General features: G+C 42.3%; 1 protein-coding gene across 1 annotated transcript in view; it reads right to left on the reverse strand.

The window, feature by feature from the left end:
• The window catches only part of LOC134338893 (24-hydroxycholesterol 7-alpha-hydroxylase), a 40,340-nt gene extending 16,416 nt beyond the window's left edge, over nt 1-23,924 (reverse strand). Inside the window, 9 exon segments of the mRNA XM_063035067.1 lie at nt 35-168; nt 1,241-1,331; nt 1,681-1,776; nt 7,390-7,483; nt 9,766-9,915; nt 14,336-14,510; nt 14,800-14,935; nt 23,641-23,894; nt 23,897-23,924. Coding sequence (XP_062891137.1) covers nt 35-168; nt 1,241-1,331; nt 1,681-1,776; nt 7,390-7,483; nt 9,766-9,915; nt 14,336-14,510; nt 14,800-14,935; nt 23,641-23,894; nt 23,897-23,924 — 1,158 coding nt within the window.
• Between the last annotated feature and the right edge of the window lie 3,348 nt (nt 23,925-27,272).

A 27,272-nucleotide genomic window follows, 5' to 3' on the forward strand; every position in this document is an offset into this window, starting at 1 on the left:
TTCTTTGGATCAAGGCAGCAAAAACATAACTTACTTTAATTTTCAGAGGTTGCATCACTTTTCTAGTTATAACTCCTGGTGCTCGTAAACGAAGTGTCTCTAGAATGCAACACTTCAAGTATGGGAGCTTTTGTAGATCAGCGACTTCCATTTCAATCTTTTTATTTGCTAAGAATTTTCAAATAAAAACATAAGCAAAAATTGCAACATCTTTATCACTGAACAGCTCTGAATCTAGTTGTAATATTTGAAGATCCGCAAAGACTCTGAAATGTGTACCAAAGGATTGGCCTGGCACATTATTACATTAGATGAAAGGGGTGGAGGGAAATGAGAATAAGATTTTGCATTGCCTTTTCAAGCTGAGACAGTTTTACAGTGGAAGCAATTGTCTGGACAATAGAAATATGACACCAGTCATGTTACAGTAAATAAAATGCTGGGATTTTTCCTCCTGCAGGAGCTCAGAATTTAAGAGAGAAGTAACAGAAGGATGCGGCGGGTGATTAGGATTACTGCGGAGAGAGCGGTTCGTTCAGACCTAATGAAGGGTCTCGGCCTGAAACGTCAACTGTTTACTCTTTTCCATAGATACTGCCTGGCCTGCTGAGTTCCTCCAGCATTTCATGTGTGTTACTTACAGAAATAGTTTAGATAGAAAAAATGAGTTTAAAAATTATCCCATGTTTCTGATCCTTTAACAAGACACCTTTACTTAACAGTGTTACTGTTAAGACCATCTTTCTGATACACTGATAGTAAATAAGACTGGATACCAGAAATGTGACATTTATTTATTGATCGATCTATTGAGATACAGTGTGGAGTAGGCTCTTTCAGTCCTTTGGGCCATGCTTCCCAGCAACCCCTGATTTAACCCTAGCCTAACCATAGGACAATTTACAATGACCAATTAACCTACCAACTGGTGTATCTTTGGATTGTGGGAGGAAACCAGAGCACCCGGAGGAAGCCCATGTGATCACAGGGAGAACATACACATACATTACAGACAGCAGTGGGAATCATAACGAACATTACATTAGAGGGGTGGGAAATCCCAGAACAGTATGCACCATTTGTAATGAGCTAATATTTTAAAAAAAGAATCTTAAACCAAATTTATGCATTGCATTTTATTAACTACATTTTAATTTTTAAAAATATTTTATATGTTAATTATATTTTACTAAGATAAATTAAATGGCATTATCTAACATTGAAGGTTTTAATCAATTACCTTGATTATTAAAAAATGAACAGAGTTCTTTCATAATGGTCTTGTAAACAAGTGGGCTTGAAATAATAAACGCAAGGGTCCAGAATGTGATCTGGAAAATCAAGAGCAGAGATTTCAATCAGGTCACCTCTTATTTTTCTAATCTCCAGCAGATAACAAGCTGATCCTGTTCAAAATTACTTCATTGAACAGCCCGTCCATTCCAGGCATCAATTATAGGCAGTAAGTCTTGGAACTTTCACTGTAGCAACGCAATACAATATCTCAAACACTATAACAGTTAAACAATTGGAGCTGGGATAGCAAAGACCTTTGCTATGAAATTCTAAATCTCTTTAACGGCCTCAGGACGTCACAAAGCCTGGAAGATTTCAGAACTGACAGCATATTTTATTTCTGTACTATCTAGGCAGAAAACAGTCAGCTGAGCAAGTACTCACTGGAAGTGCATTGGCTTGAGAAGCCCAGAGCATCAGTAAACTGTAATTAGCAGTACAATTCCCGTCCAAAGTATCAAGAAGGTGCTGCAACAAAGTCTGTAAAGAACAAGTTAATTGATGGTGTCAACACAGCAGTTACTTAACCTGCAACACAAAGAAAAACAGCAAAGTTGGGACAAATTCCATTACCCAGGCAGTGCAATCTGTGTCATCAATCAAATGACTAGAAGTTGTATCAATGTAACCCCACTTTATGCAAAATTACACACAAAAAAATAAAATGTTGTTTTTAACCCATGGGCCCATTTTCCGTGTTGTATAATTCTATGGCTCCATTCAGAAGTATTTTTGCTCAACTCTAGCAGAAGCGTCTCCCATCTGGAATTTGGACTGAGCATCGATGAGTGCAGATCACCCTACCATTGGTTTCTTTTACCCATCATATTCCTCAGATACTATGATGATTTTATCAATATGTGGGGTTTATTTTAATTTTGTAAGTGACAGATTTAATCACAAGGTTGTGACCAAGAACTTCATGACTAAAAGCTGATTTATACTTGTGCGTATTAGCTTACGCCATAGCCTACATAAGCGGGCTACACGGTTGTGAGCATTTATACTTGTGCATTGGCGTGTCTGTGTCGCTCTGCAATTTGGGCACATACATGCATGTGCACGTCATGTATTCGCATGTCACGCATGTGCACACACCTGCCCGTACAAGGCTTCATGGTCATGGTAGTCTTTCTCGGGGTAAACAAGTTTAAAGTGAGCATATTTTTTCATAAAAGCGAAATATGTCCTCCATAATTTTGGAGGTCCGTAAAGCTTTATGGAAAGCTTTACAACCAAAGTTCCTTCCCTGCCCTTCAGTCGCCCAATGGGAAGCTATTGCAGCGTAGGAGGAAATGCGGTGCTACCAAGCGGACCAATCACAGTTGTTGCGGTCTGTGTTGCCGCAACGTGTAGTTACATTTTGGGAGAAGTGCGCGTCAGGCTACGACGTAGGGATCTGCATAGGGTTCGCGGTTACGCCGTACCTACGGCGTCGATTTGACGCACAAGTATAAATCAGCCTTAACACACATCAAACAACAACAATGAAAATGAAAGAAGTTCATGATTTAGTATAAAGTGTACACCCACCAGATATCATTTTAAAGTCCAGAAAAAATTTCCATGAAATTCATTGGAAAAATAATTATTGTGGAAGTCTCTGCAAAGATTGAGTCTTCGGTGAATAGGAAAGGTCACTTACTCACTGACCCAGTTTTTATCCCCCAAATTCCACTCTCCTATTCCACCTTATCTCCTTGACAGCAGATCTTGGTATAATGTTACATAATCATCTCTGGCTAGTCAAAAGCAGAATGCTAGAAGGCATTACCATTTAAAAAAAATCATACATTCCCCAACTGTTGCTCCAAAAGATACGGCACCAGCGATACAAAATGAGAATAATTGTGCCAAACACCCAGTACAAATATAGTTTTATACTTGTATACTCCCCTCCTGAACGGATTTTTCCTTTTAAGCAGACCTCATGCAGCACAAGAAGGACCCTTCCAAGAAGTTTCTTGCTGCCGTCAGGAAAGCCAGAGTTGATGCCTATCCTGCACCAACGACCAATGGCTGAATATCATCCAGTGCTCCGTTGACTCCAGCAACATCCACGGCATGTACAATGGCATAAAGAATGCCCTTGGACCAACCACCTCAAAGACCACACCACTCAAGTCCTCCTCTGGTGATGTCATCACTGAGCAGGGAAAACAGATCGAAAGATGGGCCAGACATTACCGAGAGAGAACGCTGTCTCAGATACTACGCTCAAGATCATCGTGAGTCTGCCTGTCATGGAAGAACTTGACCAATTGCCCTCTGTTGACGAACTCAGCAAGGCAATCAATTGCCTAGCAAGCAGTAAGGTTCCTGGAAAGGATGGCCTCCCACCTGAGGCCATAAAGAAAGGTCTGCTCTGCGACACCACCTGCACGAACTTCTCTACCAGTGTTGGGAGGAAGGGTGGTCGCGTGGTACTCAACAGGCTACGGGCACTAGCTGTTCAGGTATATCCAGAATCACAGTGCGGGACGGCCAACAATCGACATGATCTTCTCACTATGCCAGATCCAACAGAAATGCCAAGAGCAGAGACAACCGCTTCATTGACCTGGCAAAGACCTTCAACCTGGGCAGCAGAAAGGGCCTCTTCACACTGCTTCAAAAGATTGGATGCCCCTACAAGCTCCTCAGGATGATCATATCTTTCCATGAAGACATGAAAGCGCTGTCCGTTTTCATGGCTCATACTCAAATCGTTTCCCAATCAAGAGCAGCGTGAAGCACGGTTGTATACTGGCTCCTATGTTCTTCGCATCTGCTTCTACCTGCTACTGTCTCATGCCTTCACTTCATCAATTTTGTAAGTCTAAGAGCAAAGACCAAGGTGCAACTGGTACTGATAAGGGAGTTGCTGTTTGCAGACAATGCCACCCTGACATCACACTCAGAGGAAGCCCTCCAGAGCCTCATCAACTGCTTTGCACTCACCTGCCGAGACTTTGGTTTGACTATCAGCCTCAAGAAGACAAACATCATGTACCAAGATCTCAACAACACACCAAACATCTGTATAGGCAACTACACCCTTGACGTGACGGATGAGCTCACCTACGTCCACCATCTCAAGCAACATCTCCCTCGACGTTGAACTCAACTAGTTGTTCAACAGAACAGCAGCAACAATGTCTCCCTGGCAACAAGAGTCTGGGAGAACTCCATGCTGACCAAGAACACCAAGACAAAGGTCTACCAGGCCTGTGTGCTCAGTACACTCCTATACGGCAGTGAAGCATAGAAACATAGAAAGCCTACAGCACAACACAGGCCCTTCAGCCCACAAAGCTGTGCCAAACATGTCCTTACCTTAGAACTACCTAGGCTTACCCACAGCCCTCTATTTTTCTAAACTCCATGTATCCAAGTCTCTTAAAAGACCCTATCGTTTCTACCTCCACCACTGTTGCTGGCAGTCCAATCCATGCACTCACCACTCTCTGCATTAAAAACTTACCCCTGACATCTCCTCTGTACCTACTTCCAAGCACCATGGACAACCTACTCTCACCAAGAGTGCAGCCTCAACCCATTCCACCTTCTGCTGCCTCAGATGAATCCTGGGCATCACATGGTAGATCACGTCCCAAACAAGGACGTTCGAGAACAAACAGCCATCACAAGCATGCTCGCCCTCCTCACTCAGTGCCACTTGGTCACGTCAGCTGCATGGTGGATGGCCAGATTCCCAAAGACATACTGTATGGAGAGCTGGCCTCCGGCCTGAGACCTACTGGAAGACCAGCCCTGCATTAGAGAGATGTCTCTAAATGCAATATGAAAGCAGGGCACATTGACCAAACAACCTGGGAAGCCGTGGTAGCCGACCGCAGCAGCTGGAAACAGACCATCCACGCAGGTGTAAAGAGGAGCAAGCAGAAGAGAGAAGAGCAGCAGGAAGCAAAGAGAGTGCGCAGTCGGCTAAGGGAAGCATCGACCTTAGTACCTCCACAGCCTGGCACATTAACTTGCCGAAACTTCAGCAACACCTACCACTCCAAACTTGGACTGTACAGTCATAGCAGGTGTTGCAACTCCACAACAGACGGACCCATAGTGCACCATCCATTGTCCTTCGAGACAGACGGATACCATCATGCCCTTACCATTCCAACACAAGATGCAGATTGGACAACTATTTTCAGATACTTTCTGGGAGTCATCGTCGATCTCAAACTTTAAAGATTAGATTTATTTTTCAGATGTACACCGAAACATCCAGTGAAATGCATTGTTTTCGCATCAAATTGAACGTGAGGATTGTTCTGGGCAGTCTGCAAGTGTTGGCACACCTCTGGTGCCAACAAAGCAAGCCCACATCTCACCAACCCTAACCGATCATCTTTGGATTGTGGGAGGAAATCAGAGCACCTGGAAGAAACCCACAGAGTCGTCAGGAGAATGTACAAACGTACAGGCTATTACAATATCTGCCTTGGCTCAGATGCTAAATTCTGTGTTAGAAGTTTGTGAAATCAAATTCCACTTGAGTCTTGAACACAAAAATTTGCTGGTGCGCCAAGAGTCATAGAAAAGTACAGCACAGAAACAGCCCCTACCGTCCATCTAGTCCGTGCTGAACCATTTAAACTGCCTGCTCCCATCAACCTTCACTGGGACCATGGCCCTGCATACCCCTACCATCCATGTACCTATCCAAACTTCTCTTAAACGTTGAAATCGAGCTCACATGCACCACTTGTACTGGCAGCTCATTCCACATTCTCAAGTCCCTCTGAGTGAAGAAGTTTGCTCTCATGTTCCTCTTAAACATTTCTGTACACAATACTCCAAATTAGGCCGCACCAACGTCTTATACAACTTCACCATAACATACCACCTCCTCTACTCAGTACTTTGATTTATGAAGGTCACTATGCCAAAAGCTTTCTTTGCAACCCTATCTAACTGTGATGCCACTTTCAATTAATTATTGAACTGTATTCCCAGATCCTTTTGTTCTATCGCACTCCTCAGTGCCCTACCATTCACTGTCCAAGGCCTACCCTGGTTGGTCCTATTGAAGTTTAACACTTTGCATTTGTCTGCATTAAACTCCATCTGTCATTTTCAGCCCATTTTTCCAACTAGTCCAGATCCCGCTGCAAGCTCTGATAGAACTTCCTTGCCTTTCATTACATACCCATTGTTGGTGTCATCTGCAAATTTGCAGATCCAGGTTACAACATTATCATCCAGATCACTTATATAGATGACAAACAACAACAGACCTAGCACCAATTTCTGCAACACTCCAGTAGTCACAGATCTTAATGGAAAGTTAAAAATACCTCCAATAACAACCTTCTGTTTCTTGCAACAGCCTGCAATCTCTCTACAAATTTGCTCCTCTAAATCACATGGACTGTTGGGTAGTCTATAATGTAGCCCCATTAACATGGTCATACCTTTCTTATTCCTCAGTTCCACCCGTAACACCTCACTAAATCACTTTCCTGACTGAGCAGTGCCATGAGTTTCCCTGACGAATAAAAACACCCTTCCTCCTCTAATCACTCGAGCTCTGTTGTTTCTAAAACAATGGGACCCCAGAAAATTGAGCTGACCGTCCTGCCCCTCCTGCAACCAAGTCTCACTAATGGCTACAATATCATAATTCCATGTGAATGTGGGATTTGTGTTGTTGACATAAGCAGATGAACTAAACATCTACGCCAGAGGTGGCGAACATATGGCACACATGCCCAAGATGGCACACGCAAAATTTCATTGGTACCCAGTACGTAGTACCGCCCCTAAGTTCTTTAACCCTCACCCAAAACTAAAAAGATACATAATGATTATTGTTACTGCCAAATGAAGCAGTGAATGACGCAGTGATGGGGGATATGTTAAAGAAGCATGGCTGGAGTGTGCGCCTTTCCTTTTAGACAGTTTTCTAGAAAAATAAAATATTACCGTGGAATGCGAGAGAATCTTTCGGAAGAATATCACCAATTTGGGCATATGCTTTCAAAATGGTTCACCACCCCTGACTAACGCTATGTTTTGATATATTTGATGAATTCAAACAGCAGCTAATTTTTGTGTTTACACTTTCATTCAATTGCAGAACTCTGTCATTACCTTTGAGTCATCGTCTGTTGGCTTTACCTTTCCAACCTTGGCTACAATACTTTCAAAGAGAGACAGAAGCCAGTGCTTCGATTTAGACCAGTCTCTGCAGACAAAAGTTGAAATGACACACACACACTGGAATGTTATATACTTAAAGAAAGAAGCATATTGACAAGATTATTGTGGAAATACATTTGCACCACACCAGTCAATGCAAAACTACACACGAGCAAGAATAGCAAATTACATTTAACAGTGCACAGCAGTCAAAATGTCAAATTTCTGAAAGCGAAGATGAAAGATAGCCGATTTAAAGAGGAGAGGGGAGTATTCAGAGGCCCAGCTTTAGCCTCCCCTGCCCCAACCCAACACCATCCTTTTTTTCTCCCTGTCTGCTTCCACCTATTATCCACCTACCTCTGTGTTCCAACTCCACCCACTCCCCACCTGGGCCAATCATCCTTCACATTGCTGTGATGGGCTCTGTGGCTTGCCATAGAGCAGTGAGCTTCTGGTGTTCTTGAGCACCTGTATTTACTAACCATTATCTTAACTAGAGCCATTAAGCCTTTGTGCTTTTGGTTTAATCTTGTCCAGGTAATTATGACTGGCACGGGTTTCTTGCATTCTATAACTATTTGAAGAGGACTCTCGTTTAGTGCCTTTAGCCCATGAGCCAGTAGGGTTGGTTGGTACCATCTGAGGGGAATAATGCTCATAGTGATTTTTGGCAAGGTATACATCTCTAGAGTTAGAAAATGTGTGATAGCAATGCACCAGTGGTAGCTTTATTACTTCAAATAAGTAATCACTTTTTGTATATATTCCATTTTAACATCAGTATAGCAGAAAATGTTACCCCACCCTCCAAAAGGTAAAAAACTTCATTTGGAGAGATTTCTGGAGTTTTATCAATGTCATGATATTTTCCATATTGTTGTATCAAATCAAAACAATCTTAAGCTTTTGTCATAGCATAAAATTACAGTACAACAATTCAAATGTGGGGTTCCACATGGCCATAACCAAGACCCCATTTGGTTGTAAAATTAATATACTTAATCAAAGACAGCTTTCCATACTTTGTTTTCCATACTTTCATAACCTATTAATAATCATAAAAATTTTCCAAGTCTTCCACATCTTGCTCACCAATCTCATATGCCTTCATCAGGTCAGGGGCAATGTCCTTGGGGGCAGCCTTTGCCATAGACATGCTAATGAGGTCCCGCTTCTCTGCAAATGGGTTGACCCATTAATGTATGAGGCTAACCACTGCTGAAACTGCTTCCTCATCTTTCTGGATTCTTGGCCGCTGTAGCTCCGCATGATAAAGCTCTGATTTGTTGCCCTGCACCATCTCCCTTAACTGTCCCAGGAATGCACTGTGGTGCTCAGCTGTTATTTAGTAATGCTCGATAGTTCCAGTATTCAGGCTGTACCGTGATGTGCCTCCAGGAGTCTGTGTGTCTTTGTTCACTGTGGCTTCAATAGCCTGGTCCACAGGGATCTGCCCAAAGGTGTTGTTACTTGACAGCTGCACTGAGAATTGGCCTGTCTCGGCCTCATACACAGAAGGATTCTTCTCTCGGAGGTTCATCATCTGAGCAAAGTAAGGGTACAGGTACCTGGCATAATTAATCTTATCATAGGCAAAGCACCATGGGATCATGGTTCTTACAGCATGGAGGTGCAACTCCCAGTCCCCCTCACAGAAAGCTACCACCGCTGCAATGCTATCACATATTTTCCAGCACTAGGAGTGTATACCTTGCCAAAAATCACTATAAGAATTTGTCTTCTCCAGATAGCCACTAAATGCAGAAAGGCCATGGATGTTGATGAATGAAAAGACGTCAACTCCCCCCCACCCCCGGCACAAAAAAGAAACAAAACTCAGAGACCCCAAAATCATTCTCTCCCCTCCAGAAAAAAAAACAGTCCCTGACTCGCTCACTCTCAGAAAAGAACAGTGACAGTAGCACCAACCCCCAATCCCTTCGCAAAAGAAAGATTAACAGATCACCCACCCGCCAACTGGCCACAAGAAAGAAAATGTTGAAAAACTGAAGGAAACCAATATAGAGTCCAATAATCACAGAAATCTCAGAATATCAAAAACACCTTTTTAAGCAGTCACATGAATTATTGTACTCTAAGATGCTGCTGAACCAACCTGCTCGCTCAAGCAGTTTGTTTTATTGTTTCCAATTCTAGTATTTGCAATCTCTTGTGTCACTAAGGTTCTGAAACGATATCGTTCATATAATTTTGCAAAGTTTTTTTTGGTGGACAAACAAAATATCTCCCTGGAAATTTATTGCCATACCCCAGTGCCCCATTTCTTACCCTCATCATACACAGCAAAGAGAATGGGTTATTCACCTTAGTAAAAATTCTGGTAACTGGGAACCAAATTCAAAACTTCTATCAAACTTCTGGAAGTGGTCCTCAAACTCTTTAACTGTGTTCCTATCAGTGGGACATACACCTTTTCCAAACAAGTTGTTCACCACTGCAGAATACATTCCATGCCTGTCAGCACAAGAGAATTTTTCATTACCAATTGGAAATCACAATTTTCCGATTTGGGGAAAAAAAATCATATGTTGGTATCGATAAAAGTCAGGCAATGTTCATTTACATTTTCTTATTAATGAAGAAAATACACATTTTGGGGTCTTTATAATGTGAATAAAAATGTTACTGAAATAAGAATAAAGTGCAGAAGATTGAGTTAAAATAAAATGTATATTCATTAATACAACTTATTAAATTAGTTATTTAATTTATTATTAAATCAATGATTTAATTGTAAATTATACAATTAGTGCTTGTAAAGCACCCAATGCTGATAATTTTCCTATATCTTTTTTGGGTTCTTTAAGATTGAAGTTAAATTAGTAAATTGTTTTATTATTGTTACATGTACCGAGATACAGTTAAAAAAACCTGTCTTGCCCACTGTCCATACAGGTCAATTCATTACAACAGTGGTGAGGGTCAAAGTGAACATGCCAAATTTCTTTAGCCTCCTGACGAAGTTGAGGCTCTGGTGAGCTTTCTCAGTTGTGGCATCAATGTTCTTGGACCAGGACAGCCTAATAGTGATGTTCAATCTTACGAACTTGAAGCTCTCAAACCTCTTAACCTCAGAGCATGTGCATCCCATCTTCCCGCTGTCAATAACCAGCTGTTTTGCTGACATTGAGGGAAAGGTTGTTGCCATGACACAGTATCAGTGGGTTCTCTATGCCTTCATCTCATTGTTATTTGAGATTTGGTCCACTGCGATGGTGTCATCTACATAACTGTATTTGGAGTTAGGACAGAATCTGGCCTCACAGTTGTGAGTGCATAAGGAGCAAAGTAGGGGCTTAGAACATAGTCTTGTGGTGCACCAGGGTTCAGGACGATCATGGCAAAGGTGCTGCTGCCTTTCCTTACTGACTGCAGCTTGTTGGCCACATGGTCAAGATCTAGTTGCAAAGGGAGTTGTTGAGTTTGGAGATGAACTTGCTTATAATTATTGTATTAAAGTTGAAACTGTAGATAATAAATAGTGGCATGACATTATTATCCAGATGCTCCACGGGTGAATGTATGACGAGGGAGATAGTGTCCATCATGGACTTGTTTTAGCCATACATAAATTGCAATGGGTCGAGGCTGGCTGGGAGGTTAGAGTTGATGTATACCATGAACAACCAGCACGTTGAAGCACTTTATGATGGTAAATGTTACAGCCACCAGCGGTGTAATTAAGGCAGATTACCTTAAATTTATTTGGCAGGAACCTCAGACTGAAGTAGGGAGAGGTTAAAATTGTCTACAAATACCCCTGCCAGCTGATCTACAAGGGTTCTAAGTCCATGGGCAAGTACCCTAACAGGGCCAGATGCTTTCCTTGTGATCATTCTAGAAAAGACTAATAAGACATCTGCAACAGTAACTGTGGGTACAGATGAATATTGTCTGATTGGTTGGTGACATTTTAATATCTTTCTGTTCAAAACGTGCATAGAATATGTTAAGCTCTTGTTAGTGATGCTGCCTGACTTCGTTTTGTAGCCCTTTATAATTTAATTATAGATTATTTCATGTAGATCTACATATGATGTAGATTATTTCAGTTGTGAATATTGACTAAAGATAGGACTGGTCTCAACTGTATACTCTTCTGTTTCGTTTAATAGCCTGGCAAGGTTCTTTCACAGATGATCATTTGATGAATGGGCAGCTAAAAATGAGCCCGAATCCAAGCAACTGTTATCCTTACATTCATACTTTCAGTATAATTCTAATTTATATAGCCATTAGTTTCCTACAATAATTAGCAAATTCAAATAAAATATATTTAATCTCAATGTTTCATATTGTAATTTGTTAATTTGTTATTATGATTGATCTTCCAACAATAAATCCAAAGGTTAGATTTCTAAAATTTTTCAATTTATTGCAGAAGAATTACAATATAAAAATATTATCAACTGATTTTTTATACAACTGAAGCTATCGTATCACACACAAAATGCTAGAGGAACTCAGCAGGCCAGGCCACGTCTGTGGAAAAAGAGTAAACAGTCGACGTTTTGGGCCAAGACCCTTCATCAGGGCTCCTGTCTCGGCCCAAAACTTGTTGCTTTGGATTTCTAGCATGTTTGTGCAACTACTTTATATTCATCAGTTCTAAAAAAAACATTTTTTAAACCTGCAGTAAACTCTTAGATTTTATTCAAGCAACACACACAAAATGCTGAAGGAACTCAGCAGGCCAGGCAGCATCTATGGACAAGTAATGTGCATTCTGAGTCTGGGGATTACTTCACTTGCCCCATCACTGAACTGTTCTCACAACCTATGGACTCAGCCTTCATCTCATGATATTTATTGCTCATTTATTTATTTGCAAAGTTTGTTGTCTTTTGCACATTGGATGCTTGTCCATCCTGTTGGATACAATTCATTTATTCTATTATGTTTCTTGGATTTATTGAGTGTGCCCACAAGAAAATGAATCTCAGAGTTGTATACGGTGAAATACATGTACTTTGGTAACAAATTTACATTGAACTTTGAAAAAGATCAGGAGGAATAGGTTCCAGATCAAATAATATAATACCATAAATCTGTCATTTGTTATGTGGAATTGAAGAGAAATGCATTGTAACATTAATGATTCCATCTCAACTGATCTTCAGCCAGAAATGTTCTCTATTTTCATTAAGATATAATAGATAAATGGTATATTTTTTAAATTAAAAGAGAAACATATTAAAAGTCTGAGATGCCAGCGTTTCGTCATGCTTAAATAAATTTACTATATTTCATTTGTATTATGTTAGACCAACTTTTGGTAACTCAATTTCAATGTTGACTGTCCTTATGAATTCATGTTCATAGCTCATCTGATATTGAGTTTGTAAAATTTTCAAAAAAACTAAGTAATTAATCTATAACTTGTGCAAAAAGTAATGCAATATTTATTATAACTGTCCAGTTGCACTCACCCCCATCATTGCAAAGTGCTTTGAGAGACTGGTTCTATCACATCTGAAATCCTGTCTGCCCTCTACCCTGGATCCCCATCAATTTGCCTATCACACCAACAGGTCAACAGAGGATGCCATCTCCACTGCACTTTACTCTGCCCTGACCCACCTGGCCAGCCCCAACTCTCACGTCAGAATGCTGTTCATTGACTTTAGTTCGGCATTCAATACCGTGGTCCCTCCAAGCTGATCACCAAACTTCGCCAGTTTGGTATCAGCGTATCCCTCCGCAATTGGATCTTGGACTTTCTGACTAACAGACCCCAATCAGTTAAGTTAGACAACCTCTCCTCCTCCTCTCTCACCCTGAACACCGGCATGCCTCAAGGCTGTGTGCTGAGCCCTCTTCTGTACTCCCTTTTCACCTATGACTGCGTTCCTGTACATGGTTCTAACTCCATAATCAAGTTTGCAAACGACACCACGGTGGTTGGTCTGATCAGAGGGGATGACGAGACGGCCTACAGGGACAAGGTCCAGCACCTGGCTGTGTGGTGTGCCGACAACAATCTGGCCCTTAACACCCAGAAGACCAAGGAGATCATTGTGGACTTCAGGCATGCCAGGAGTCACACTCACGTCCCCATCTACATCAACGGAGCTGTAGTGGAGCATGTATCAAGCTTCAAATTCCTTGGTGTCCACATTTCCGAGGATCTCACCTGGTCCCTGAACTCCTCCATCCTGATCAAAAAGGCGCAACAGTGCCTTTATTTCCTGTGGAGCATGAAGAAAGCTCACCTCTGTCCCAGGATACTGACGGACTTTTACTGCTGTACCATTGAGGGCATACTCACCAACTGCATCTCAGTGTGGTATGGCAATTGTCCCGTATCGGACCACAAAGAACTCCAGCGTGTGGTGAAAACTGCCCAGCCGATTATCGGCACCCAATTGCCCACCATTGAGAACATCTACCATAAACGCTGCCTGGGCAGGATGAAAAGCATTATCAGGGATGTATCTGATCCTAACCATAGACTTTTTACTTTCCTGCCATCCGGTAGGCGCTACAGGAGCCTCCGCTCCCGCACCAACAGGCACAGGAAGAGCTTCTTCCCTGAGGCTGTGACCCTGCTGAACCTCTCATCACAGCGCTAAGCAGTACTGCACCCATATTGTACTGTCTCAGTACTTGTATATTTGTGTACTGTAGCACTTTTTTATTCGCAGTTATTTTGTAAATAACACTATTCGTTGCATTTCTGGTCAGATGCTAAATGCATTTCATTGGCTTTGTATCTGTACTCGGCACAATGACAATAAAGTTGAATCTAAAATCTAAATCTAAATAACTTCACAAGAATGTTTTTTTCTTACATTTTGGGGATAGAAAAGGCATGTGTATGCTAAGTACAACTCTTATAGAATAGACTTTGCATTGTGATGTTACAGATACCTACCAGACAAGGTCATACAAGTCATCAGTGCCTTTGGTTCCAAGGTGCATGAGACATTCGTTGAATTCCTTAGATAGGTTACTGCAGAAGAGATGCAATCTTGATGGAGCCAATCTCCATTTTATCATATCATGTACAGCTGTGTGGCTCCTTGTAAAACTCTTCCTACTTATAGAAGCTGTTGACAAGTTATATAAGATGTATACAAGCTTTAAATAGTATTAAATATTTGTTATCACTTTTAACTAGCAGAGAGTTAATGCAGAATTCCAGATACATATATGATAATAATTCCATACAAGGAATTAATTAAAAAAAAATCAAGCCACATGAAATCAGTCATAGCCTTATGATGTGGGAGAATAATTGGTTAGGAGGAAATAGATAAAGAAAAATAGTAATTAACAAATACTAATATCTAGCATGTGAGTGGTCTCTTCCTAGAATGCTTTTGTGTTATTTCTTACCAGTACGCCAGACAGCCTCCTGTACTGCTTCTTGAAAGTCAACATTCTTAGATTTAAAGAATAGCTCAATATCCTCTTCTTCTGTAACAAAGGTCAGTCGCTTCCCAACAGTAACCACAGTAAATACTGCTCCATACTACAAATTAAAATTTTTTTATTTAGAAGTATGACTTATTCAATAAGCAGAACCTGAAAAAAATGCATAGTCCATCAGATTTTGTAGCTGCAATTAATAGAATATGAATGAGTGCAATAGCTATTGAGCTTACATTCCTTTCAAAACTCCTCCGGCTAATTTTAGGGAGCATCATCCATATTCCGTAACATTGGGATATTGAAACTAATTGTAAGATGTATGAACATTCCCACAATTTTACACTTGGATTTGGATTCAATAATGGGGCAGTATTTCTAAATATAATGGCAGCGCCTCTAGCTTAACTGAATGATACATTAAAGACACACATAAAAGTTGCTGGTGAACGCAGCAGGCCAGGCAGCATCTATAGGAAGAGGTACAGTCAACGTTTTGGGCCGAGACCCTTCGTCAGGACTAACTGAAGGAAGAGCTAGTAAGAGATTTGAAAGTGGGAGGGGGAGGGACGGAGCCAAGAGCTGGACAGTTGATTGGCAAAAGGGATATGAGAGGATCATGGGACAGGAGGCCCAGGGAGAAAGAAAGGGGGAGGGGGGATACCCAGAGGATGGGCAATAACGGATGGGGTACGAGGGGGAGGTGGGGCATTAGCGAAAGTTTGAGAAGTCAATGTTCATGCCATCAGGTTGGAGGCTACCCAGACGGAATATAAGGTGTTGTTCCTCCAACCTGAGTGTGGCTTCATCTTTACAGTAGAGGAGGCTGTGGATAGACATATCAGAATGGGAATGGGACGTGGAATTAAAATGTGTGGCCACTGGGAGATCCTGCTTTCTCTGGCGGACAGAGCGTAGGTGTTCAGCGAAACGGTCTCCCAGTCTGCGTCGGGTCTCGCCAATATATAGAAGGACGCATCTAGGTTTTACTGAGTGCGATTCGCCAAACACATGCAATCATTGGTCATGTATTTACATGGAGCAGATCAACAAGGCCAAACTTGCTCGCCAAGCACGCACTAGACCTGCTGTTCCTGCCACTGTCTTGTAGATATCTAGGGGGCAAAAATGACACTTTCTACTTTCCCTTGGGCAGATTACCAGGGTAACAAAGCTTTGTAAAGGAAAATGTGATCTGCACAACAACTTCCAGTAATTTCCACGCTTGATTGCAAAATACACTCATGAGAGATTGATGGTTATATACTTTTCAACAGCACTGAATGCTGACAGCCTATGTTTTCTTTAAAATGATAAATGGGGCCAACGTTTATTCAGTGACTAATGTCTATACAGGAGCCAATGAAATATAGTGGTATGATTTTCAAATCATCATGTACACTATAATTTCCAATACTTCAGATTGAATAAATAATACAATATGAAAAGCACCAGGTTTCATTCCTACAAATGTTGATATGAGAATCAATTATTTTCTGACTCGCCACATTATGTAATTTGAAGCTGAAGAACGCATACTTTTTACAGTGGCTTACTGTAAAATTATGGGGCCAAACCCAGACCATTATGCAAATATCCTTCTGATTCTGGGCAGCTCACCTGGCCAGGACTATCATCTCCAGTGAGAGATGGTAGCTTGCCAAACATCAATCTAGGTGTGAAGATAGAGGAGATTAAAGATATGATCATCCTCACGTCCTTCTTCCTGGACAATCTCTCAGGGAGAGGGATGACATGCTTCTTCTCCAATTCCATGGGCTCTGAGGTGGCTGGGGAGTTTGATATATGGATCGATTGATTCTACAACTGACATGGGTAGGATATTTAGGACAGAATGCTTTCTGCTGGTTATGCATGGACTCTGCCTTCTCCTGCATAGACACACAATCTTCAAAGCTTTCCTGCATGCTTCTTCTCCATTTTGAACTGATGGAAGCCAAGTATTCCCACAATTTAGTTAAGTAAACTCTTCTTTCAAGAATTTTACATCATGCTTAAAGTATTTTCTCTGTCCTTCTGGAATCGCTCCCCATGATGAAGTTGAGGAGTTAGCCTGCACTGGAGCTGTTTGAGAAGGATGGGGACTTGCGAACATTGCATTTGCCTTCCTCACCACAGACTCAACCTGCAAATTAACCTTTAGGGAATCCTGCAGAAGGACTCACAAATCCCTTTGCACCTCAAATGTTTGTATTTTCTCTCCATTTAGAAAATAGTCAGCCCTTTCATTTCTTCTGCCAAGGTGCATGAACATACACTTGCTGACACTATATTCCACCTGCTACTTCTTTGCCCATTCTCCTAATCTGTTTAAGTCCTTCCATAGCCTATTTCCTCAAAACTACCTGCCCTTCCATCTATCTTCATATCACCCGCAAACGTTGCAACAAGGCCATCAATTCCATCATTAAAACAATTCACATATAATGTAAAAAGAATTGGTCCCTACACAGACCCCTAATCACCAATACCCAATAAAAAAAGGCTCCCTTTATTCCCACTCTTTGCCTCCTGCCAATCAGCCACTGCTTTATCCATGCTAGAATCTTTCCTGTAATACCATGTGCCTGTAGCTTGTTAAGCAGCCTCACGTGTAGTATCTTGTCAAAGGCCTTCTGAAAATCCAAGTACACAACATCAACCAAATTTCTTTTACCTATCCTGCTAGTTATTTTAAAGACTTCCAACAGATTTGTCAGACAAGGTTTTCCTTGAGGAAACCATGTCAACTATGTTTATTTTATCATGTGTCTCCAAGTACCCTGAGACCTCATCCTTAATAATCAACTCCAACATCTTTTCAACAACTGAGGTGAGAGTAACTGGCCTATAATTTCCTTTCTTCTGCCTCTCTCCTTCTTGAAGAGTGCAGAGAAATTTGTAATTTTCCATTCTTCCAGAACCATTCCAGAATCTAAATCATAACTAATGCTCCACAATCTCCTCAGCCAGCTTATTCAGAACCCTTGGGTGTACACTATCTGGTCCAGGTGACTTATCTACCTTCAGGTCTTTCAGTTTCCCAGAACCTTCTCCCTAGTAATTGTAACTTCATGACCCCTGCCATCTGGAACTTCCACCATACTGCTAGTACCTTCCACAGTGAAGAATGATGCAAAACATTATTCAGTTCATCTACCAATTCCTTGTCCCCCAATACTACCTCTCCAGCATCGTTTTCCAGCAGTCTGATATCTACTTTCACCTCCCTTTTACATCGTATGTATCTGAAGAAACTTTTGGTATCCTCTTTAATATTATTGGCTAGCTTACTTTCATATTCCATCTTTACCTTCCTAATGACTTTTTTTAGTTGCCTTCTGTTGGTTTTTAAAAGGTTCCCAATCCTCTAACTTCCCACTAATTTTTGCTCTATTTTGTGCCCTCTCTTTGGCTTTTAAGTTGGCTGTGACTTCTCTTGTTAGCCATGGTTACGTCATCTTGCCTTTAGAAGACTTCTTTTTTAGGATGTATATATCCTGTGCCTTTCAAATTGCTTCCAGAAAGTCCAGCCATCATCACTGCCAGTGATCTTTTCCAATCAATTCTGGTCAACTCCTCTATCATGCCTCTGTAATTTCCTTTACTTCACTGTAATACTGATACGTCTGCTTTAGCCGCTCCATCTCAAATTTCAGGGTGATGTCGATCATATTATGATCACTTTCCCCTAAGAGTTCTTTTCCCTTAAGCTCTTTATTCAACTCTGGCTCATTGCACAACACCCAATCCAGAAGAACTAATCCCCTAGTGGGCTCAACCACGAGCTGCTCTAAAAATCATCTCACAGGCATTTCAGAAATCCCCCTCTTAAAATCCACATCAACCTGATTTTTCCAATCTACCTGCACATTGAAATGCATCATGACTATTGTAACTTTGCCCTTTCAACAAGCATTTTCTATCTACAATTGTAATTTGTAGACCACATCCTTACTATTGTTTGGGGTGTTTTTACACTTGCAGTTCCTTAGCTCTATCCACAACAACTCAACACCTTCCAACCCGATGTCACCTCTTCCTAATGATTTAATTTGATTTTTTACCAACTGAGCCACACCACCTTCTCTGCCTTCCTGCCTGTCCTTTTGATACAATTTGCGCCCTTGGACATTAAGTTCCCAGCTGTAATTTTCTTTCAGCCATGATTCAGTGATGTCCACACTACAACAACATACCTGCCAATCTTTAACTGTGCTACATCATCGACCTTATTTCATATACTGCGCGCATTCAGATATAACACCTTTGGTCCTGTATTCAGCCTTTTCGATTTTGTCTGCCTTTTACATTGCATCTCATCCCGTTGACTGTAATTTTGCCCTATCATCAGCCTCTCTTGTAGGAGTCTCACTACATATTGCCTCTGTTTGTAACCCAACTACCTCATCTTTAGCATTATCACTGCGGTTCCCATCCCCCTGCAAAATTAGTTTAAATGCACCCGAACAGCTCTAACCAACCTGCCCGCAAGGATATTGGACCCCCTTGGGTTCAGGTGTAACCCGTCCCTTTTGCGTAGGTCATACCTTCCCCCGAAGAGATCCCAATGACCCATAAATCTAATCCCTGCCCCCTGCACCAGTTCCTCAGCCACACACTCACCTGCCAAGTCATCCTATTCTTACCCTCACTGGCACATGGCACAGGCAGCAATCCCGAGATTACTACCCCAGAGGTTCTGTTTCTCAGCTTTCTACCTACCTCCTTAAAATCTCTCTTCAGAACCTCCTCACCTTGTCTATCCATGTCACTGCCAATATGCCAATATGCTGCTCACCCTTGCCCTTGAGAATGCCATGGACACGAGCTGAGACATCCCTGATCCTGGCACCAGGGAGGCAACATACGATCTGGGCGTGTCTATGGCATCCACAGAACCTAGTCGCTGTTCCTCTGACTAAAAAGTCTCCCATCAACACTGCAGTCCTCTTCACCTCTCTGCTCTTCTGAGCCACAGCACCAGACTCAGTGCCAGAGACCCGGTCACTGTGGCTCCCCCCTGATAGGTTGTCCCCCAAAACAGTATCCAAAGTGGTATACTTATTATTGAGGGGAATGGCCACGGGTGTACTCTGCACTGGCTGTGCATTTCCCTTACTTCTCTTGACAATCACCCAGTTACCTGTCTCCTGCAGCCTAGGGGTGACTACCTCTCTGTAGTTCCTGTCTATCACTTCCTCTTTCTCCCGTATGAGTTGAAGGCCATCGAGCTGCAGCTCCAGTTCCTTAATATATTCTCTCAGGACCTGTAGCTCAGTGCACCTGGTGCAGCACCCAAACCTGGTCTTGCCTAAGCCACTCTAAAGACTGGCACACTCAAATGGATGGCCACTCTGCTTACACCCGTGTTGTTTGTATTCCCCCTGTCGAATGTATCCCTCTTGCTGATTGGTCGCACCTCAACTCAGAGAAACTGCTGCAAAATTCTATGAAGTCTTGATTGCCACCCCGATTAAAAAGTAGCTCCTTACATGCTCCCCTCGTGTGTATTTCCCAGTCCTCAAAATACGACAATAAGACCATTAAACATGGCATCAGGATTAGGCCATTTGGCCCATCAAGTCTGTTCCACCATTCCATCATGGCTGATTTATTATTCCCCTCAACTCCTGCCATTTCCCTGTAACATTTGACACCCTAATTAATCAAGAACCTATCAATCTCCACTTTAAATATACCCAATGACTTGGCCTCCATAGCTGTCTGTGGCAATGAATTCCACAGATTCACCACCCTCTGGCTACAGAAGTTTCTCCTCATCTCTATTCTAAAGGGACATGCTTTTATTCTGAGGCTGTGTCTCTGTCCCTAGATTTCCCCCCCCCCAAAGGAAACATCCTCTTCACATCAACTCTATATAGGCCTTTCAAAATATGATAGGATTCAAAGAGATCCCCTGCCCCCCCCCAATTCTTCTAAACTCCAGCAAGTACATCCCATAGTTAGCAAGCACTCCTCATATGTTAACCTTTTCATTCCCGGGATCATTCTCATGAACCACTTTTAAACCCTCTTCACTTGTTTCATTACACTGAACCACTGACGTTGAGAGAACTTTAAATCAATATCTAGAAAGGATCCTGCGGATGCATAGCCAGCATCGGATGACATTGGGTCAAACTGACCTGAGAAGAGCAGGGTGAACTGCCTTAATGACTATCGTCCTGGAGTGTTTACATCTACAGTGATGAAATGCTTTGAGAGGTTGGTTATTCTGGAATTAACACCTGTCTCAGCGAGGTTCTAAACCTACTTCAATTTTCCTATTAGCACAATAGATTTACAGTGGTTGCAAACTCATTGACTCTTCACGCAGCCTTGGACCACCTGGACAATCTAAGTAGCTATGTCAGGCTGTTATTTATTGACTACAGCTCCGCACTTAACACAATCATTCCCACAGTCCTGACCAAAAAGCTCCAGAAAGCTGAGCCTCCACACCTCCCTCTGCAACTGGATCCTCGACTTCCTGTGTGCGGATCAGAAACAACACCTCCACCTCGCTGACAATCAGCACTGGCACACCTCAGGGATGTGTGCTTAACCCACTGCTCTAATCTCTCTACACCCATGACTGTGTGGCTAAGCTCAGCTGAAATACCATTTATAAATTTGCTGATGGTACAACCATTATTGGCAGAATTCCAGATGGTGACAAGAGGGCATACAGGAGCGAGATATATCAGCTGGATGAGTGGTGTCGCAGCAACAACATTGCACTTTACACCAGGAAGACCAAAGAACTGATTGTGGACATCAGAAAGCGTAAGATAAGGGAACGCACACCCGTCCTCATAGAGGGATCAGAAGTACAAAGTGTGGTAAACCACGTATCTGGGTTGTAACTGGGTTACCTGTCTGGACATGCCTGGACATGCCCCTCTGCTGGCTGCTCCTGTGGCTCCTCCCACAGACCCCTGAATAAAGGCGATTGGTGTCACTGCTCCTCCCACAGTCCAGGACAGACATGTAGCATGGACATGGATCCATTTTACTGTTAATAAAAGCCTTTCACTATTTACTCTACTCCCAGTCTTTTGGAATAATTGATAGTGCATCAGAAAGAGTGAGCAGTTTCAAATTCCTGAGTGTCAATATCTCTGAGGACCTAACCAGGATGCATCACATCAATCCAGCTACAAAAAAAAGCACAATGGTAGCTATCTTTCATCAGGAGTTTGAGCAGATTTGTATGTCACCAAAAACAATTGAAAATTTCTACAGATGTACCCTGTAGGGCATTCCAAGTGGCTGCATCACTGTCTGCTATGGGGTGGGGGGGGGGGTGCTACTGCACAGGATCGAAGATCGTGGAGGAGAGTGAAACCCAAGAGCTGCAGGGCAACAACTGGTCCCAAATCTGGTGGCGGGGGACCCAAGACTCCTGCACCTCCCGCCCAATGGTAGTCATGAAGAGAGGGGAGAATTGTTAATCGCAGGCAATTGGCACTGAATACCTGATTGTTTTCCACTCTCATCCTCGACCATTTTAATCTTGCTCAACGCTTTACTCGGCGCAAAGTAATGGAGGTGACCATAGGTTCACATTTCATCATCAGGCCTCACCGCAACACCTACCCCCAGTGATGGCCATACTCGCACTCTCGAGAGTCTAGTTCGCTGAATCCCTCAGGAGGTTGCAAAAGCAACAGCCTGTTTAATTAGTTCAATAGTACATCCTTATAAGAGAAATAACAGGCTGCAGACTGCAGCAAACACAGCTCGGAATAAGAAGTATATATACTATGTAGCATACATTATATCTAATAGTTCTGTGAGCTGTCTGCAAAATGTGACCTGATCACCAGCGTCATCTTGCATCAGTAAATAAAAAGTTTTCTATCAGGGCTGATGTTTCAATCTTGAATTACTCTTTTCTGTGGAGGCCAAAGGCTGTGTATGGTGAATTTAGGCAGGGTGCCTGCCTTCACTGAAAGATGGCTCCCAAGATATTGAAAAGGGACTGCATTTTGATTGCCAGGGGAGTGAAGACGCTGGTGAAAATTGGCAGAGATATTCAGTGTAAGCCCCATCCTCAGATGTAGTTTAGAACTCCTACATAAGGGTGATCTGAACAGTATTCCTTTGGTGTTGGAGATCACCTTCACACCAGCCAGGAAGTAGCTGAGGCCACTCTGATGAAGGGCCTTGGCCTGAAATATTGAATATTTATTCCCTCCACAGATGCTGCCTGACTTGCTGAGTTCTTCCAACATTTTGTGTGCCTTGTTCAAGATTTCCGGCAACCACAAAACCTCTTGTGTTTATGAGACTGACCTGCATCATTACAGCGAGGAAGATTTAGATGAAGGCTCATGCGATGATGGGATCTTGCTTTACACAGTCTAAACTGGGATTGGGTTCGCCACTCTCTTGACACTTACAGTAAGTGCGGAATGGTAATTTATTGCTGACGTTAACCAAATTTGAACTTCCACATCAAGCAGTGCAATTATAAATTGAGCCAACAGAGGGATTTCTAGCCCGTTCCCATTGCCGGGCACAGCTAAACAAGAGTAGCTTTTTAAAGCAATGCTTCAACTCAGAAGTACAAACATTTTTGGTAACGTGCAAAGTTTTCCCCCTGAAGCAATGGCGTTCTGTAAAAGTTACAATTAAAGGGGTGGGGGAGGGAAGGGAGGTCTGTGGAAGGCCATCTTCTCGCCTTATCATGTGTACCAGTTTTCTCCTCCCTGCAAAAGCCCACTCTACGGCAATGTTGTTAATATTATTGTGCGAAGGTTAATGCACAGTTTTATATAATGATCTTGTTTCCATTTTTACCTGCGCTCGGGCTTGTTCGATAAATTCAAGCGGCGCTTTTCCAAAGCGGAAAGAAGCGCCGATCCAGGGTATCCAGCTGCCTATGCACGGAGGCGCCTCCGGATGCTTGCGTTTAAATGCCCAGAACAGCAGGTACATCGCCGCCAGAGTTAGCGAGATGTGTACCAGGAGCGAAGTGCAGCCTACAACATCCATTGTTGGCACAGGAAGATACAAACGGCGCAGAATCGTTCCCGTGCCAGGCACCATTGATCAATCGGTGACTGACAGCTCCGTGAATTCATAAACACGAGGAATTCTGCAGATGCTGGAAATTCAAGCAACACACATCAATGTTGCTGGTGAACGCAGCAGGCCAGGCAGCATCTCTAGGAAGAGGTACAGTCGACAATTCAGGCCGAGACTCTTCGTCAGGACTAGCATATTAGCTCATCCCAAAGTGGATTCGATCTTTAACCGAGGGCCTATTAGATGGCTTGTTAGAGCAGCTTCAGCTTACTCCTACTCAGGGTGTTGTGGAATAACCCAGATCCTATTAGGGAGCTTAATGTAAAGGAACCCTTCGGAGACAAGTGGTCATAATGTGATTGAATTCATACTGCAATTGGAGAGGGAGTAGCATGTACCAGTATCCCAGTATCACAATGGAATAAAGGGAATTACAGGGGCATGAGAGAGGAGCTTGTCCAAGTGGATTGGAGGAAGATGCTGGCCGGGATGGTGCCAGAACAGAGATGGCTGAAGTTTCTGGGAATAGTTCATAAGGAGCAGGATATATGTGTTCCACAGAGGAAGAAGTTCTCAAACAGCAGGGCTAGGTAGCCATGGATGACAAGGGAAGTTAAGGACTGCATAAAAACGAAGGAAAGGGCATATAAGGTAGCAAAAGTGAGTGGGAAGTTGGATGATTGGGAAGCTATTAAAATCCAACAACGGCCAACTAAAAAGCCATAGGGAGGGAAAAGATTAAGTGTGAAGGCAAACTAGCCAATAATATAAAGCAAGATACCAAAAGTGTTTTCAGTTATATAAAGAGTAAAAGGGAGGTGAGAATTGACATTGGACCACCGGAAAATGATGCTGGTGAAGAAATGAATCTGTGGAATGCTCTGCCACAGACTGCGGCGGAGGCCAAGTCCGTGGGTATATTTAAGGCAGAAGTTGATCATTTCCTGATCAGTCGGGACATCAAAGAATATGGCGAGGAGGCGTGTATGGGTTGAGTGGAATCCAGGATCAGAGCAGACTCGATGGGCTGAATGACCTAATTCTGCTCCTATATCTTATGGACTTAACATTAACCAGCTACGTTTTCTATCACGGAGTATTTGTTTCTCCATTTTATGTTTGTAGAAATCTTAGCCGAGCAACTGCCTCTTATTTTTGAGAGCTCCCAATATCCATGGACCCTTACCATTAACCTAGGGGTCCATGGACCCCCAGAATGGGAACACCAGTGCTAGACTCTTCATCATGTCTTGGGGTCCTGAGAAGTTAGAAGCAGAGAATTAAGTTAAATCTGAATTAGATAAAAGCATTTATTAAGCAGTGTTGTAATAAAGTGCTTTTGTCATCTGAAAATTTTCTGGATGGAGAGCAGAGGCAGGTTTAGCAAACCAGTGTTTCTATCAGATGGGGTGGAGCCAAAGTACTGCTTATAATTGAAGCACAGCATGCCTGTAAATTGCATTGCAATTATTTTCATTTACATATTCATGTTATGGGGTGTAGCAGTATTTCTTGCAGAAGAACCATTGAAATGATGGCTTGGAGAGCAGCTAAGACTCAATCAAATTGCTCTGGATGTGGAGTCTACCATAAGTCACACAGATTTCTCAGGTCAAATCACCACAGATTTTACATTACTCAGCCAGAGGTTTCATAATGGTCCAATAGTTTCATGATGATTGTAGCTTTGGAGCCAAAGTTCCTTCTAATTGTTTTTAACCACCCCAAGCAGGATATTTTAACTTGGCCTGAAAACTGCAAGGTAATTTAAATACTTTTTTTGTACTATGCATGCTATGAATATTGACTAGACTTCCTCAGTGTTCAGCGAGCTGGTGGTTTATTAACAATGACCTACTGGCTTCCATTCTGTGTTCATTGTTACAATTTGTAACAGTATTGTAACTTGAAACACTGACAATGTAAATATGTTGAAGCTCTCAAATGTTTCAAAGTGAAGGTTGTGGCACATCTATTACTCAGAAAATTTGTAGTTTATATTCATTAACAAATAATTAATTTCAGAGTATTTCACAAGTATATCAACATAGAGTTCAAAATTATATATATTAGCATAATTTCAAAATTATATTAACATTATATAAAATAAAATTCCAGCTGTGTGGCAACAAAGTCTCTGTGCATAGGAGAATTTCAGTTACTGCGTGGCCACACATCTCTGCAACTTAGAGGGAACAGTGTTTGAAATACTTGAAATTAAGTTCAGCAACTGTCAAGATTGCACACTCATAGATCAATAGTCCAGGTCATTGGATATAAATAATTGCCTCCCCTCCCACCACTTTCTTACTCTGACTCCTCATCTTTTTTTTCCGTTCCTGATGAAGGCTCTCAGCCCGAAATGTTGGCTGTACAGTACTCTTTTCCGCAGATGCTGCCTGGCCTGCTGAGTTCCTCCAGCATTTTGTGTGTGTAGGGAGGAGAAAGGGGAGATTGGGTTAAAATGAAGGGATGTTTACAGAGGAAAGGGAGGTGAGAAAAGGAGCAGGAATGGGAAAAGATGAGAAAGTGGAAAGAAAGTAGAGTAGGAAAAGTGGGAAGGAAAAGGAGAGAAAGGAGAACAGAATGAAGGAGAATGGGGACAATATTAACAGTCATTGCGTGCAGTGGAAATATTGCACTCATACAGTATACATGTACAATTTTAAGCAGTGGAAGCTGTGCCCAAATGTATTTCTAATGTGGCAGGGTACCGCAGCAGCATAATGGTTAGTGCAACACTATTCCAGCTCAGGGCATCAGAGTTTAGTTCCAATGCCATCTATAAGGAGTTTGTACACCTCGCTGTGAACGTGTGGATTTCTTTCGGGTGCTCCAGTTTCCTTCCGCATTCCAGGGATGTAACTGTTAGTAGGTTAATTGGTCATTGTAAATTGTCCTGTGACAGGCTAGGGTTAAATAGGTGGGTAGCTGGTCAGAGTGGCTCAATGGGCAGAAGGGCCTATTCCACGCTGTATCTCTAAATAAAAGTAATTAATAATGTTAATTGAAAAATCTCAATTCTTGCAGTAGTCCATACTTGCCACCAGGTGGTACCAAAGACCAGTTAAAATTGGTCCACATCTGTGATGGTTCATATGATTTTGTCTTTGGACAGTGAGGTGGAGGAAGCAGCTGAGGAGAAAGGAGAGATTGGGTTAAAGCGGAAGGGAATTTACAGAGGAAAGGGAGGCAAAATGGCAAAATTGGACCAGCGGTGAAAAAATATGAACAGCCCATTTGGCTTTTTTTGAACAGTTTTGTTGGCGTCTGGGAGGAAAATCCACACACCTGGAAAAACTGGGATAATAGAGTCACAGAGCTGGATAGTAAGGAATCAGGCCCAACTCATCAGTGCTGACCAAAATGCCCAACTGAGCTAGTTTTATTTGTCTGCATTCGGC

This window comes from Mobula hypostoma, chromosome 2, assembly GCF_963921235.1.
Source record: "Mobula hypostoma chromosome 2, sMobHyp1.1, whole genome shotgun sequence".
NCBI classification, from domain to species: domain Eukaryota; kingdom Metazoa; phylum Chordata; class Chondrichthyes; order Myliobatiformes; family Myliobatidae; genus Mobula; species Mobula hypostoma.